The sequence below is a fragment of the Schistocerca nitens genome, chromosome 3, assembly GCF_023898315.1.
Source record: "Schistocerca nitens isolate TAMUIC-IGC-003100 chromosome 3, iqSchNite1.1, whole genome shotgun sequence".
Classification (NCBI taxonomy): Eukaryota; Metazoa; Arthropoda; class Insecta; order Orthoptera; family Acrididae; genus Schistocerca; species Schistocerca nitens.
The window spans coordinates 556,362,489-556,380,953 of record NC_064616.1 but is presented as its reverse complement, the minus strand read 5'-3'; the positions used below and the strand labels follow the sequence as shown (position 1 = coordinate 556,380,953).

The following is an 18,465-nucleotide window of genomic DNA, read 5'->3' as shown; positions in this document are numbered from 1 at the left end:
CACACAGCCAATGCATGCACAGCACAGTATTTCACACAGCATCAGCTGTGAACTGGCTACACCTACCAAGCATCTTCACTGACTGCAGCCGAACATAGCTGACTAACTTCAGCACTCGCTCGGTCTGTGTCCAACTGGCAGACTGCATGCTTGTCAGCAGTGTGCAAACCAGACTGACTGACAGCACAATAAACACCCCATCACCTGTTTGTCAACTGCTGGTCTCATACATGGTTCAGTACACACCTTTGGAGCTGTAAGCAACCATGTCAATTTCCAAAATGATATACTGGGCTGACAAGTGAGAGCCATGCTGTTGCAGTGCATCATGATGCCTAATGTCCACATTGTGTTTCACTGCCTCAAGTGTGACTCACTCACCTGCCTCATGCAGGTTATATCTTAATGACTGCACAACAGAAAGACTTTACCTTGTGGACACAGGTTCTGACGTGACTTGTACTCCCTCATGTACAAGCTTCTCCATCTTCTGGCACACTTGATGACTGCCTTATGAGCTACTAATAATCATGTAATTGAAGTTCACAGATCTACCACTGCCACAACTAACTTGGCGTTCAATCTACAACTGATTGTAACTTCCTGTGCACGACAGTCACTGAACCAGTCATTGGGGTAGACTTCATGGCTTGTTACAAGTTGGTTCCTGACCTCACCCAATCCATGGTCATGTATATCTCCATTGGATTGATTATCCAGGGATTTGTGCTTGCTGCAGACACTGAAACACCACCTACTATTATGCTCTCTATGGACCTTGCAGTAGGCTCATTATCTTCCTCTCTACATATGCTGATGGGATCTGTGGATTTGTTATTCCAACTACTATACTTGGAACGATTATGAACAGACAATCTGCTGATACTGTTCAACTGCAACAGGAAATTAGCACCCTGCATAACCACGTAGCCAAAGTGAAAGTCTCACTCAGTGTGACATGTGACATCGTTGCAAACTACGACTCCACACACACATTACTACAGTCGCATTCGCACTTGCCCAGGCAGAGCTTAGTGCAGTGCCCAGTACAGTGGATGCCACTGTGCAGGTCACATGTGATGTTCCAGCTCATTTGAACCCATGCCAGTTCGCTAGTAATAATGGTATATTCCACTGCATTATAACCACTCCTGGGCTCCCTCCATGGCCGCAAATGCACCACTTAACTCCTGATCACCTTAGGACTGCTAAAGAGATAGTGAATGAAATCAGTGTTACACCTACTTGCATGATGTATTAGTATTTTCAGCTTCCCCAGATGAACGTAAACTACACCTCAAATGAGTTTTCGAGGTTTAGGACTGGGTGGGAGGTAATTGTTATTGAAGAGAAGTGACAACTACACAAACCAACTGTGACTTTCCCAGGTGCCCCCTCAGTGCAGACGGTTACAAGCCAACTGATGATTGCACTGCTCTTGTTAGTTCACTGCTGCCTCCTCCAACATACCAATAACTCTGTAGCTTCTTGAGGTTGGTAAATCTCTATTACAGGCGCCTCCTGCATCCTGCTGCATTTCAGCTTCCACTAATTCAAGCCCTCACTAGCAAAGACAAATCTGCAAAAAAAAAAAAAAAAAAAAAAAAAAAAAAAAAAAAAAAAAAAAAAAAAACAGTCCCATGGACACCCACATGCAGCTTGTTTTCAATGATTTGAGACAGTGCTTTCAACAAGTTGTCACTCTCACAGTACCATATTCTCATGCCTACCCCATTATTATGTCCAAGGCAAGTAACACTGCCATTAGAGCTGTTCTCCACCAACGAATTGATGGAGATCTCCACACCACCCATTCTTCTATAAAAAAGTTTGAGTCTCAGAAGAAGTGGTCAGCATATAACTTTATTCACTGGTCACTGTCTGTTGGCAGAATCAGTTGCCATTTCACCCTACAACTGCTCGTCATGGAGGTTAAGACATTTACCCTTTATTTCTCAATTCAGCAATGACTTCTGCCATGTGAACGGTACCAATAGTACAGTTGCAGATTATCTGTCAAGACTGTCATTGATTGTCAATAACTTTTTCACAAGCCCAACTCATAGATACACAACTGCAGACTCTTATCTTGGACTCAACTTCTAGTCTTAACACTGTGTGTCAAAAACTGCATGGTACTGATGATTATCTTCTCTAAAACATTTCTACTGGTAGGTCACCCCTCTGGTCTCATGTGATTTCTTATACATGGTGTTTGACATGTTACATAGCCTGGCACACCCTGGTGTATGCATAACTGTCAAACTTCTCACTGAATGCTTCATTTGGCCTAGGATCAAACAGTACTGTAAACTATGGGCCGAGGTGTGCATATCATGCCAACAAGCCAAGATTGGATGCCATACTACCAGCCCTCCAGGCAAGTTCAATATTCCGTCTTTTTACATAAGCATTTGGACTTGGTATGACCTCTACCTGAATTTCAAAGGTCCTACTACATACTGTCTGTCACTGACCAAATTGCAAGATGGGTGGTGGCCATGCCCATTAGTAATATTACAATGGAATATATGGCCTGTGCCTTCATAGATACTTGGATAGCCCACATTGGTTGCCCCACTGTTATCTCCACTGACCAAGGGTGGCAGTTCAAAACAAGTGTCTTCAATGAGTTGTGCTGCATGTGTGGTGTTCAGCATTTCCACACTACCACCTGCCACCCTGAAAGTAATGGTTTATGGGAATGCTGGCATCACACACTGAAAGCCACACTCATGTGCTATGTCAGAGAATGTAGTGACACTCTCCTATCTGTTTTACTAGGCATCCGTATGGTGTTCAAGAAGAACCTAAATGTGTCATTAGCCAAGCTCACCTATGGTGAACCAATCAACCTGCCAGTTGAACATTTTGAGACTTCACCAACTGTCTTAGCTTCGGATCTGCCTACACTAGTATGCAATGTCAGTCAGTACATCTCACTATTAAACACACCCCTGCCTCAGATGCACTCCATCGCACGCATCTTTGTCCATAAGGATTTGGACATGTGCCAGTACAGTTATGGGATGACACTGTTCAACTGGTGCTCACCCCTTCCCAATACAAGCCCATTCCATTAATTGTTTCCATTAATTGGCTGTACTTCACGATCACACTGAGGCTGCTGCAGAGAAAAGTGAGGAACCTCCATGGGCTGAATCCCCATGGAGTGTCACAATTGATTTGGAAGGACACCACTCCTAGTCAGTCTCCATCTCATCCTACCAGGGCTGCATCTTAGTGAGTGCATCACTATCTGACAACTCTCCACTGCCTCCTCTGTTTCTTCATGTTAGGCTTTCTCCTGAGGTTGACAAATCACCTTGCTACTCTGACTCAATGACACATTCTCCATTTTTGGACAACACCACACTACTTTCATCTTGAGACCACTGAAAGCTAACTCAACCTCACCAGATGACATCACTGACAGCCATCAAGCCCTTGCTTGACAATACAGCAACCACCGGTGCCACAACAACATCCAGGTTTGGCTGACCACATTGTTGACCAGACCACTTCTAGGACTACCATATGTACAGTATTACCTCACTTTAGGCTCGGCACCCTACATGCTGCGCACTCCGGGGAGGGGGGGGGGGGAGACATGTGCAGCTTGTTGTTCAGCAGGGACTCTGCTCTGTAGCAACACTAACCCTTCTGGAATGAAGGATAGTGTAGTAGCATCACTGACTAGATAGTCTGATCTCTGTCCTCAGTGTGTGTAGACTCATGTATCATGTGATAGGGTAAATCACATATTACAGAGTGTATGTGTGTCTCTATCTCACTATCGACACCCTGTGCTGGCAAGTGGACGTGGGTTGAAGTAATAATAATAAAATAAACTTCTTTATCTCATTTCAACAATCAATAGATGAAAGTAACTTCTAGGAAAGGTCTAACAACCATGATGGATATGGATTATACCTCAAAGACAAAAGTTAAATAAGTGCAACACTTAAATGTCAGAATGGTGTATTGCTTTCAGTGTCATCATTTTGTAATCAAATGTGTTTACAGAAACCTGTATTATTTCTCTTTTATCCAGAATTCTTCAGCTGTTTGATAGTAATTAAATTGTCTGCTGTCATTAATAGAATAGAATAGAAAGATTTTATTCTGTTCTGTTAATGACTGTAGCTTGTCTGGTTATTGTGATCCAGTATTGCAGCTAGTCATTGCTATCTTTCATGTTCATTATTGTATTTATAATTTTTTTCTGTTTTGCTCAGAAGCTATAGCTGTTTCTTGCTCAAGCCATTCATTTTTCATTGGTGGTAGAGGATAAAAATTCATCTCTGGAGGTCATTCCTACAAAGCTATCATGTTCTGCTTCTGGGTTATATATAAATGTTCAGTCCATGTTCTGCAATCATCTGACATTGCACACAGTTTATTTAACAATAGATGGTCATGCAAAATATATGGTGATCAGGGACACCCCTGCATGTGAACCTTGGACAAAGCATAGGACATACTCCAGAGAACAAACCAAATATGGAACAGCTATTGACCTTCCACGTGAGGTAACTGCCTTGTTCACTCATTAACAGTCAGGTCATAGCAATGTTATTGTTATGTCAAGTATAATACCAGCAGAACACCCATGAGGTTTTTACTGTTACAGCAGCTTCTGGTCCAAGTGCTCTGAAGTAGTATCTTACTCTCACATTGCACTAGAATAACATGATGTGGTGACCTGTTAGCTGCTTTAGAACTGTAGCTACTTTAGAACAGTGAACATTAATATTCCAAATTTAGGGCACATTATTGCTGTATATTGAAGGTTTGGTGCAATTCTAACCCTTCAGTCTATCTGGACATTCAGACATGAATTAATACATCTGGCTATTAAGTCTATACGCATTCAATTAATTAGTCATTCATTCAGACATTGCTTTCTGTCAATCCCAGCTTGAAGGAAAATCTTCATGGATGTGATATGAGTGAATGAATACTTTAAGTAGAGTGAAATGCCTATTACAAATTATTTTTCTGTGCTATAGTAGTCTTCAGATATAAAGAATAATCAAGAAAGGGAACATACTTAATGAAGAGGATATCAGAAGTACTACATGACAAGTTAAAGCTTAATCACACAAAATTTGGCATACAACACCTTAATACAACAATTAATCATAACTCAATGTTAACAAACATGCAGACATGTAATTACTTAGAGGTCTAGTTAACTTCATGTCATCATAATTCACTACACATGCTGCACACATCTTTTCAGCTGACATCAAGTCTGTGATGATACCCTTGCCTCTCCATTGCATAAAATGACTGTGGCATGTAATATTCCACTTGCTTTAAAGTTCTGTAAAAGCATCAACAACATACCATCTGATACTATCTTCTCACTGTGTTTTACAGAAGTCACTGTCAAAAATTAAACACTTCTGCTAACAGTACTTCACAGGGCAAAGAAAATATCACAGCCATTAGAACACTGGTGCTGAATACCTAAAGCTTGTGAAGAGATTACATGATTTTATGAGTTACATAACATATTGATAAATGTAGATTAAATTAGGAAAGAATTCAAAAACATAATGAAATGGACCTGTCATACTGTCATACAATTCAGGCTGTAGATGACATTCTTATATTGAGGAAATGGGACCCCAAGTATATGCTTTTATGACTGGTCATAGGTGAAGGAAAATGGATGTGCTGGCAGGTAATATTCACCCATTGATCAGGTGACAGTATCCAGCAAAACCTTTCAGCACTACATTATCTTGAAATGTGACAAAACTGCTTGATGACCACTTAACGCATGTTGCTGTTGTTGTTGTTGTGGTCTTCAGTCTGAAGACTGATTTGATGCAGCTCTCCATGCTACTCTACCCTGTGCAAGCCTCTTCATCTCTGAGTAACTACTGCAACCTACATCTTCCTGAATCTGTTTCTGTATTCATCTCTTGGTCTCGCTACGTGATTTTTACCCCCCCCCCCCCTTTTCCGACACACTTGCCTCCAGTACTAAATTAGTGATCCCTTGATGCATCAGAATATGTCCTACCAACTGATCCCTTCTCCTAGTGAGGTTGTGCCACAAGTTTCTTTGCTCCCCAATTCTATTCAGTACCTCCTCATTAGTTATGTGATCAACCCATCTAATCTTCAGCATTCTTCTGTCACACCACATTTCAAAAGCTTCTATTCTCTTCTTGTCTAAACTGTTTATTGTCCATGTTTCACTTCCATACATGGCTACACACCCTATAAATACTTTCAGAAAAGATTTCCTGACTCCTAAATCTATACTTGATGTTAACAAATTTCACATCTTCAGAAACACATTTCTTGCCATTGTTAGTCTGCATTTTATATCCCCTCTACTTTGATCATCATCAGTTATTTTGCTGCACAAATAACAAAACTCATCTACTACTTTAAGTGTCTCATTTCGTAATCTAAATCCCTCAGCATCACTTGATTTAATTTGACTACATTCCATCATCCTTGTTCTGCTTTTGTTGATGTTCATCTTATATCCTCCTTTCAAGTCCCTGCCCATTGTGTTAAACTGTCCTTTCAAGTCCTTTGCTGTCTCAGAAAGAATTACAATGTCATTGACAAACCTCAAAGTTTTTATTTCTTCTCCGTGGACTTTAATTCCTACACCAAATTTTTCTTATGTTTCCTTTACTGCTTGCTCAGTGTACAGATTGAATAACATTTAGGATACGCTACACTCACTCCCTTCTCCACCACTACTTTCTGTTCATGATCCTCAACTCATAACTGCCATCTGGTTTTTGTACAAATTGTAAAAAGCATTTTGCTCCCCGTATTTTACCCCTGCCACCCTCAGAATTTTAAAGAGAGTATTCCAATTAACATTGTTAGAAGCTTTCTCCAAGTCTACAAATGCTATAAATGTATGTTTGCCTTTCCTTAACCTATCTTCTATGAGAAGTCATAGAACCAGCATTGCAGTGCATGTTTTACATTTCTCTGGAATGCAAACTGATCTTCCCTGAGGTCGGCTTCATCAGTTTTTCCATTCATCTGTAAGCAATTAATGTTGATATTTTGCAACCATGACTTATTTAACTACCTATCAGCATGTGCTTTCTTTGGGATTGGAATAAGTACATTCTTTTTTAAGCCTGAGGGTGTTTCACCTGTCTTCTACATAATGCTCATGAGATGGAAGAGTTTAATTATGGCTGGCTCTCCCAAGGCTATCAGTAGTTCCAACAGAATATTGTCTACTCCCAGAGCCCTGTTTCGGCTTAGGTGTTTTAAAGCTGTGTCAGATTCGTCTCACAGTATCATATCTCCCATCTCGTCTTCATCTATGTCCTCTTCCATATCTATTATACTGTCCTCAAGTGCATCTCCCTTGTACGAAGCCTCTATTTACTCCTACCACCTTTCCCTTCTTTGTTTAGTACTGGTTTTCCATCTGAGCCCTTGATATTAATGCAGATGCTTTTCTTTTCCCCAGAGACCTATTTAGTTTTCCTGTAGGCCATATCTACCTTTCCTCTATGGATATATGCCTCTAAATCCTTACATTTGTCCTCTAATCATTCCTGTTTAGCCATTTTGCACTTCCTGTCAATCTCATTTTTCTGACATTTGTATTCCCTTTCACTTGTTTCATTTACTGTATTTTTATATTTTCTCCTTTTATCAATAAAATGTAATATATCCTGTGTTACCCTAGGATTTCTACTACAACTTATCTTTTTAGCTGTTTGATCCTCTGTTGCCTTCACTATTTCATCTCACAGAGCAACCCATTTTCCTTTCCTCTGTTCTTGTCAATCATTCCCTAATGCTCCCTCTGAAACTCTCAACATTATCTGGTTCTTTCAGTTTATCAGGTCCCATCTTCTTAATTTCCTACCTTTTTGGAATTTCTTCAGTTTTGATCCACAGTTTAGAACCAATAAATTGTGGTCAGAGTCCACATCTACCCCTGGAAATTTAAGAGTGAATAACTGCTTGGTCCTAGTTCTTGTGTAGTTGTAATCATGTTGAGTAGAGCAGGGATATTGTCAAATGAATGTGCACACTTTGAAAGCTGCTTTTGAACATTTTTGATGGATTGTGGCTGTGTCCATTATCTTATTGTATATAAAACTTTTAAAGTTCCGCCTTGTCAATTTAAAATAGGGTGCTATGTATCTGAAGTGTAAATTTTAGTGACAACTGTATGGTGGTTCATTTTCGATGAATTATGTATATGCCAGGTAACTACACATGTAAAAGAAAAACGTCTGCTTTATAATTGTGTTCCTGTGTCACTGTGCAAACCTGTGAGATACAATGAGAACCTAATATATTTAAACTCTCATATTTTGCTGAGGTCATTTCCTGCAAGTTCTGCAATGTCAAAATAATCTTAATGCAAATAATGTTCTTCTTGTGAGATTCAAATTCTATTTCAAAAAGAATTTCAGCATTTGTTAATTTAATTAATTTTAACCATTTACAGCTGCTTCAAATTGGTGCCATATGATTTCAGCTACAGCTGAGGAAAAAAGGTAGCTCTTTGCAAGTATCCCAGTATCAGTCAAAGAATATTGTGATGTACATCATGACAATGGAAGAAAGTATGTAACTAACACTTCTGATATTCCAGACATTTTTACAAGGATATAACAATTCACTCCATAAAAATATTAAATAATGTATTATATAAAGAAACTGGTATACTGCAGTGTACAACATTTTTCTCAATATTATAATCATGCAACACTGTGAAGAAAATAAAGACACAAAGGAATATATTTGAAGAGAAAATTGTTATAATTTTGCTTCTTCAACAGCACAGGATGTATTAAGCACAATTTATTGACAGTTAAATCAGAAAAAGTAATAGTTCCTGACTTGTCTGGAAATACACAAATTGACAAACTTCTGTCAGTTTCTGAATGTTTGTTGAGTAACTCAGATGTCAGTGCAGGAGAACACTGTTTGTAGGTTCACCTGGGAAACACTTGAATACAAACCACATCTTGGTGCACCTATATGCAATCAGTTCATTCACTGAAAACACAATAGTTGGTTGAGCAGTGAGTAAAGACAATTCTGCATTTGACAGCAGGCAAATCCATCCACTAGCCAAATGTTGTTAGTAGGTAGCAACAATGTCCATATTACAGCCCAGAAGGGAACCATGTAGTGCAGAGCCATTATCAAGAGATATACTGGAGAGCTTGCTGTAAAAATTGGATGATTCGTATGTGAAGCTGTGACCTAGCACTGGGGCATGTGTCCTTCTGCACTGCACCTTGTGAGCTTACCAAATATAAGCACGATTATCTTGATTAGTACATCAATACACCTGACAGGATTACAGGAAAATGATGAAATTATTGTAGAGATTGCAGTACTATGATGATGATGCTGCCTCTTATCAACTTATTTATTCCATAGGTGAATAATTTTCTTTGTATATCCACCATGTGAGGGACAGCACTTTGCTGACAATAATACCAAATTTTCAATCAGGCTTTCACTTCAATTGACTCCCACTGTCATACACAATGATATTTAACCAGTAGTGATAATTAAAAACAATGACTAATGTTTTGTGGCTATGCCTATTTCGCTATTCAGATTTTGTATAAAAAATTGAGACACACGCAAATACAAGCAAATAACATCAACTTACTTTAATATAAGGAAGTATTTTCTTTCCAGTTTATATATTTGATGATTATTACACATTTACCTGATTTTTTATCACTGATGAAAATTAATTTTACTCCAAAACTATATATCTGATTTGCAGTGCTAGTGTAACTGAATTAGATGGTGAAAATGTAAAAAGGACAAAGCATCAAGGCTCAAAAACTTTGCAAAATCATGCGAATGATGCTGTTTCCTTACACTTCATTCATGGATTAAATTCAAATTTCAACATGTCAGAAATAAAAGGTAACAGAAAGAATGACAATTCTTATCAGACAACTATAGCTGAAAATATTTGTCTTTTTTTCAGTCCCACCAAAGATCACTCCCTTCAGCTTCCGCTCAGATGTCCACCTGGGAGAGCGGGTAGGTGTTCAGTGTGTCGTGAGCAAGGGGGATGCTCCTCTGCAAATACAGTGGTTGAAGGATGACATTGAAATAGGGCACAATTCTGCCATCAAGGGTGTACTTGTGCGCCATCTGGACCAGTTCACTAGTGTGCTGAGTATTGCAGAACTAGATCAATCACATGATGGGAACTACACCTGTGTGGCCAGCAACCCTGCTGCCCGTGCTTCTCATTCGGCCCCTCTGTCTGTTAATGGTATGATTGTATGTATCACCTGAAGGCAGCCTCAAAGTTCCATGATTAAACTGGCCAGTAATTGTCTGCCTAGATGTGTTTAAATCTGTTTCAATGTGTTACATAGAAATTTGCTTGTACTGGAGTAAAGGTTCTTAGGCTGCCTAATTTCTGCTGATATATAGGACAGAATTGTATCTGTAGAAATGACGGATTACTACAGCCATAAGCAAGAATAAATTTGAAGGGAGTAAGTTACTATTCATTTGACACATTATAGTTTGTATTAAAACCAGAAAATGCAAAATATTATCAGGCAATAGTGGAACAGTCACAGAGAGAGGGGGAGGAAAAGAAATATATATAATTCTGTAGTGCTCAGTTTCTTCGGAGGTGGATATGGTGGAAATCAGAACAATATTGCGCTTAAAATCATGGTATACTGCACTCATTCATGATATGAGATTTTAATTTACATGTTGATTTAAGTCTTGAGGGGTTTAGAATCTTATATTTCATTCTGTATGAGGAAAATCCCACATTCTTATGTGATAGGTGCATTTTAGTAATAATAATCATATTCATACATGCTATAGGCAGTACAAACAAATTTAGCATTCTTTGCATGAATTCAACTTGTTGAAGCTGTAAAAATTAAGAATTTACTGGCCTGTTTCTTCACTGGGTCCCTTTGAGGTCAGTAGATTTGTGTTTGGCTTGAGTGTGTGTGTATATATGTGTTTCAGTGCCACCAGCTATTACTCCATTCTCATTTGGAGAGTTATCTACTGGTGAAAGAGTACGGGTGACCTGCAGTGTGAAGCGAGGCGACCCACCACTAACATTCGAGTGGCTCAAGGATGCCCATCCTCTCCCGCCAACCCCAGGCCTGCATGATGACCCTGACCTCACGATCCGCGATTACGAAGATTACTCTAGTGTCCTGGCGATTAGTAGCGTTAGCTCTAGACATAGCGGCAACTACACATGTGAAGTGAGAAATCCAGCCCGAGTCACAACCTACACGGCGCAGCTTCTGGTCACGGGTAACTAGCAATGAAATGGAGGGATCCTGCTACATGCACATAGTGCTAAACATTGCCTTGCCCACTTAACACTTTATGTCATTTTTATTTCTTAATTTGGTTCCTTCTTTCATGTATTCATATTCTCATTTTTATGGGAGATTGTTTCGTGTTATTGCCAGACTTGTTTCTTAATTTCACAGAAAGAAGTGTAATGTGAACTAAGTTCTTAAACTGTTGAGGGCCAAATCATGCCAGCTAAATGAAAGAAATAAGTTACAGTGATTAGTCATTCATGTTCATCTGTTTTCAAACATTTTTGTTTATGTTCAAAGTGCATAATTTATTTGTTCTCCAATTTAAACTTGCAAAGTGGTGCTGGGCAAATGTGCTGAAAAGGCATAGAAGCAATGGATCCCTGCAGGCCATGTTCACCCCTATCCCAACCTAGACAAAGCTTGCATGCTGAACTGTCTTTTCACCCTTCTTGTGTTGCTTTCGCAGTCGAGGAATGAGATAGCTGTGTGTTACTTGATTATCACCGCCTTGGATGACATGCGGTTGACAAAAAGCTCCTACTTCTTCAAGCCATGCAGGTAACCTAAAGCTTATCAGCATGTGTAGTTGGTTCATGTCCTTCACTTATTCATCTTCCTTTCTACTGATTATTCAATACTATTTATTGTGTGGTTTTATTTATTACTACTGTTTTACCTTTCAGCCTTCAAGATATTAATGCCTCAGTTGTTGAAACCTCACAATACGAGGCCAACAACTTCTTTGCATTACCTGCACAAGACAGTGGTTATGTTCCTAGAGATAACTAATAAATATATTGGTACAATGTACATGACTACTTCAAAGAATATTTTTTATATAAGTTACAAGATTTATTTGTTTAATGAACAGTACAGCAACACTAAGTTCTAAAGTATATTAATGAAATTTTCAAATAGTTAATTTAATTTTGAGTATTTACATATTAGCATTATTGGCCTTTCCATTTGAAATATTGTCTGAAATAAATATGAATTCCACTGAAGCAAAGTGTTCTCTTTGGAAATGTTGTGGTTAGCAGAAAAAGAAAAATACTCTTTCACATATAGCCTTTCATAGGGATGAGATTGCTCTGACCCTCTTTTAAATACTTTTTCCGTATATATTGTTGTCTACCATAAAAACATAAAAGTAGTTTATATGGAATGTCTATAAAGTTGTCATGAATAAAATAACAAAAAGATCTGAATTTGTATTATTTTTGTTTGTTTGGAAAAAAGTTACTTTTCAAAAATTCATTAACCAAGAAATGATATTTTATTAACTTATCAGTAATACTGTAGTTTTCATCTCTAACCCTGACTCCAGGTATGCTGTTTACATAAACAAATTCAGGTTTACAATACTGACACTTCAGACAAATTTTTTCTTTTTCATAGGAAATATGCCTTTGATTTGTATGAGATATGAAATTTTTTTTTGCCCCACTTGACATTAGTAAATTATTTGTCAACTATATATGACAGTCTCTCAGTAGCAGGGATGTTATCTCAGACATTGTCTGCCTCTGCAGCTGAAGCCATGCAGGGGGTCCAGGTTTGATTCCCAGCTGGGTCATAGATTTTATCCACTCATGGACTGAGTGTTGTTTGTCCTCATCATCATTTCATCACTATTGATGCGCTAGTCTCTGAAGTGTCGTCAAATAAAAAGACTTGCGTTAAGTAGACGAACAACCCCAGATGGGGGTCTCCCAGTCAATAATGCCATATGATAATTTCATTTTTTCATCACAGACATTTGATGAAATAACTATCACTAACTGGGAAAGGTACAAGGCCCACATGATGATTGAAACTGTTGTTTTTGGTAGTCTATGAAATGTGGGAGTGAAATGATGTATGTTAACTACCACAAGATCAGGACATCCCTGTAAAATTTCTATGGCCACATTCATTCAAATGTGAAATGCTTTAATGAATCACAAAATACTTTAATATCTGATGATGGTTCTATGTTGAGCTAGTGCTAAGTGTTCAATATTCTGTGTGTTATAGAAAATTATATTTACTTGCATAGTAACCTACATCTTGAATATCATTGTATTTTATATGCTCATACTTTCTATCAACCAAATGAAATTTGAAAAAGTCACTAACTTGAAATGTAGCACCAGCTGCTTAGTCACATAAACATAATAAAGCAAATTAATTTGAAGCAGTTAGTGTGTAGACTTAGTAAATAACCAGGTATGAAGATCAGCCCTGACAGTACCATTGCATTACACTGTACCATTAGTACAGTGGTTTCCTTTTTCCCTTTTTTCACCTCCTTTGTATTTTCTACCATCCTTTGAGTTGTTCTATCTATTTTCATTAAGATGAAATTTCATATAAGCTTTCTATCCTTCCATTTTACCCCACCAAAGAGAATTGATATTCTGAAATATAAAGAGAACATACTTCACCAGGTGCCAAAGGTAGTGTATAGGACTGTAAAAGTTGGTGCTAACTCAGAAAATGACTGTTATTAACTTTATATCTGCTAAATAAGTATAGTGTCATAGTACTTACATTACAGAAATTAGACTGCTTTCAGAAAGCTTGTCTTTGAACATCCGATCTTATGTTATTGCAAAAAGACAAGTATCTGTGCCAAGTAGTTGAATTACTAGCACTGTTTATGAATGACCTTTTAGTAAATATGGCAGTGATGATTCCTTCTTTGCTTAGCAGCAGCTTGTTTGCCACTGTTGACCTATTTTTGCCTAACTACAAAATAATCAACCTTCACTTTATCAAAGCAAATAGTAGTGTGTTTTTAAAATCATAGCGCAGCTTCTATTTGTTTGCAGATTTTGCACCAATCCTTTAGGACTAAGAGTATAAGTTAGTTGATGCACACACACATAACTGCATTTCTCTTACTGTTAATCTGCTTGTCTTATTTAAACAACTGTGTAACATATAGTTAACTACAGCACAAGATGCAGTAAAAATAAATTATTTATTTTTGTGGTAATCTGAAGACAGAAAATGTTGTTAGCCCTTACAATACCAATGTATTGTTCATAATGCAGAGTACAAAGGCTGCAGGGATACTTTGTGTATACCACACAATTTCTATAATTCAAATTTCTTTAATTTTTATTGACCTTTATCAACAAAGTATTGTATAAAGAGTTACTGATGTGTGATAAAGGTCCAGAAACTGTAAATTTCCTTTAGCAGTCTCTACAAAAACATATTTAGTATTTTACACTTTTGTCATCATTTAAGTTTTTCAGTCTTATTCTCTTGAGCAGTAGCTTTCTACATTAGTAGTAAAGGTCATTACAGAGCTATTCAAGAACAATTCATTATAATTCAAAAATGTTACAGATATTTTAGGATAATTTCAGCTGTTTACATTACATATTTTCTGGGATCACTTATTTGTCACTTTCTTTGGAAATGTCTTCTTGTTTTAAACATATAACATTTTTCTTGCTGTATTTACTGCATTTGTATCTCTTACAGTTGTTACAGATCATTGTTGTTTTGTTCACTTTGTTGTACTTCACTGCTTTTGACTGCCTTTCAACAATGAAAATGATGACATCTTCCCCTTCCTTCTTCAGTTTCCTTTGCAGTGAAATTCTGCTTGATATTCCTTACTGAGAATACCTCCCATGGCTGAAACCACACGTTTCTGGAATCCTCTAATACTCATAGCCCTTTCTTCACTGTATGATTTTGTGAGATGGAGTGCCAATTCTTGGAGAAAAAGCTGTCGTTTATTATATTTTGTCTTATTCCACTCTGGGAAGTTGATCAGAAACAATGCATAACCATTTGATGCTGCTATGTCCCCAAGAGTATAGAAAATATATAGTGGCCACCTTCTTGTAGCCCTCTTTGTTAAAAATTTCCTCGCCATTTGATCAATTGTGTCAATGCTGCCTTTATCTCATTGTAATACAGATTTATAACTTTTTCTTATTAGTGTCAGTAGGTTAACCAGTTGCAGCTTCGTAATATCAAGTCGATAGTAACAGAAGCCTTTTTTGGGAGTTTTCACAGGGGATATAAGAAACAATTGTGACTGGGATATTTCCAATACTAGAATCACTGAAAACAAATTTATTGAAATATCATTCTCTTCTTGAGATATCTTTCAGTTCTTAAGAGGGAGAGTTCTTGAGGTATATGCTTTCCATCAGCTTGTAATGTTCCCACAAGAGTTAAGTTGTGATTCCTCTACAAATCATTGATCAAATCAATATCAAATCAATACAGGTGTAATATTGCACCCTGAATCACAGTATTCTATGGACTGTAAGACGCTACAACTACAGGATGCACCTAAATTTTTAAACAGCTTTATTAAGTAACACTTTGCCACACTAAAATCAATCTTAGTTTATAAAACTGAACCGACCTTTAAAATCCCTGAATATCATCTGAACCTTTTTCTTCTTATTTTTCTTTTACCTCTTCATCATCATTGTTATCCTCTCTATATATAACATGGTCTTTACTGCCATCAAAAGCGTTACTTGTGCTGCACTTCTTGAAAGATTTAACAATAATGTCTTCTCCCACTCTAGACCATGACTATTTTATCCACTGACACACTTGTTTGATTGTAGGTCATTTTAAAGCACCCTTCGGCATGAATTAATGTTGGGTTTCATACATCATCCATTTGTTGCAATCCTCTCTTATTTTTCTTTTCTCATATTTCATTTATTGAGACTCCAGGAGGCTAAAATTGTGAAGCAAGTTCTCCTAGAATAACAGCTATCTCTATATTTCCCTGTCTAAATTCCTCTTTCACAAATTTTTTCAAATGACTACTAAACTGATCTAGCACAAGAAAGGAACTCTTCTTTAATAAAGCACATTTCCTTCTCTCCCACACTTCAGTTTCACTCACCACCTCATCACTGTCACCAAATTCAATTGTGGAAGCTGTAGATTGTTATAAAATGTCTAATACTTCCCTCTCCATAAGAAGGCGATGGTACATTTTCAAACACAGTTGTCTCTAATACTGGACAAAACATCACTGAATAAGAGGGAACAAGAAACAATCAGAAACCAAAGAAAAATGAATTATTGTTGCTACTCAAACAGACAAATTTAATGCCCAGAGGGCCTACACTGCAAAAATGTTATAAGTTTGTCATTCATGTCCACTACTAAGGAGGCAGACTTTATGATGAGCACCATTAGACTTAAATTAATGTATTAAGTTTAGCTGAAAAATTTATATATTTATAAAATCTGTTATAGAAAATAAAAAACAGTAAATACTTTTATCAGAATTTTAAATATGAAATGCCAATCTAAATTAAATATTTACACAAGGGGGGCACAAAGTACACTCCCCCACCCCCTTGGTACTGCAAAGGTTAATATACCTGGGGCTATTGGATATTTTATCACATGTATAATATAACTTATGGTAACATCACAATAAATACAATTCCTACAATGGATAGCATAGTATTAGATAATATTAATGTTGAAATAAGCAAGTATATTACAATAGTTGGATATTTTAATCTATATTCTCAATAAATACAATTCCTACAATGGATAGCATAGTATTAGATAATATTAATGTTGAAATAAGCAAGTATATTACAATAGTTGGGTATTTTAATCTATATTCTGTAACATTTTGAGGAGATGGCAGGGCTGGCCTGCACTTACCTTCAACAGGAAAAGTTTCATAGCTACTAATATACACATTAAATTCACAAAAAATATATTCCTAGCTTTCAGAACTTTTTGTTCTTTTAGGGAAGTAAGAGAGAGAGATTTTGGAAGGCTGGGAAGGATTGACAGGTTGCTCTAACTCCAGGATGAAAGAGGCCTACCTAACAGTTCTCAATCAGTTGGGGGGGGGGGAGGGGGGGGGGGAAGAGTTAAATTGAAAACACTAGCTAGATTAGTCAACCTTAGACAAAATTTCCATGACCTCTGTATGTTGTAAAAATCATCTGGTTGCACATTTTCAAAGAAAAATATACCAGTACTAAGCAAAGTTTCAAATTAGAACTGTAAAATCTTAGGAAACAAATCCATAGTGAAGTAATTGTACAGTCAGCAAATGTAAGCCATTTATCCTGGAAACTCATTAACAAACACTATAGAACACTTACAAACACTGAAGGTGAAGCAATAACTCCCAGAAATAGTCATCTGATACAAGACCATAAAATTGTTTGTAATATTCTTAATAAACATTTTATCTCCCCAGCTGCTACCATAATTTGACACACATCGACTCAACATCCAAATACACTGCTACACAACAGACAAGGGTTTTGATTTTGAGTAAATAAAAGAACAAGAGGTAAGCAAAATAATTCTGCAGCTAAAAAACAAACATTTTAGTGCTTGGGATGGTCTTTTCAGCACATTAATTAAAATATGTTCAAATGTTGTGGTTAAACCAATTACATATCTCATCTAATTGTAGCATCAAAGAAGGTATGTTTTCTAATGCATTGAAAAGGAGCCCTCTCAGATCAATTTATAAAAAAGGGATCAGAGGAGGAAGCATCAGACAACAGACCAATATCTCAGATTCCTACATTTAATAAATTTTTGAATCAGTGATACTGGCACAGCTTAGTGTCTTTATCACTAAAAACAATCTCCTCACAAAAACCCGACATGGATTTCAAAAAGATCACAATACCATAACAGCTGTCACAGGGGTGCTGAGTGAAGACACCTCTATATGGTCAGGAAGGTATTGTGGAACCTGCAGAGCATATTTTGGTGCTGATAAAACATGATTAGGAAGTTATTTATTCATTCAGATTTACAGTTATGTGTCTCCTTGTCAGCCTTGGTTTACACCTCATGCCAGTGACACAGAGGAATTCTGTTGACTCCTGTTGTCAGCTCAGTGGTTCTGGTTAACAAGGCCGCTGCTCCAGCAATTCAGCCAAAGCCTGACAGCCAAAGCCATGGTTTGAGAGTATGGTCCCATGCTGGGTTAGAATATCCTTCATCATGTTCCAGAAGATAATGATAATCCACAATATCCCATCAGTATGTACTGTGTTGTTGGAAGCAGTGTAGTGGGATGACAGTGGCGCCATCAGACAGGTAGGCTCTTGCTACTTGGATGTGTCCACAGTGTTGATCAGGAATAAAGGCACCAGACAGCTCTATCACCCAACAGTGACTA

At 37.4% G+C, this 18,465-nt stretch overlaps 1 protein-coding gene across 1 annotated transcript in view; it reads left to right on the top strand.

The window, feature by feature from the left end:
* Positions 1-18,465, top strand: part of LOC126249332 (Down syndrome cell adhesion molecule-like protein Dscam2) — a 562,422-nt gene that overhangs the window by 241,612 nt on the left and 302,345 nt on the right. Inside the window, exon 9 of the mRNA XM_049950988.1 lies at positions 9,980-10,273. Coding sequence (XP_049806945.1) covers positions 9,980-10,273 — 294 coding nt within the window. The remainder of the gene's footprint in view (positions 1-9,979; positions 10,274-18,465) is intronic.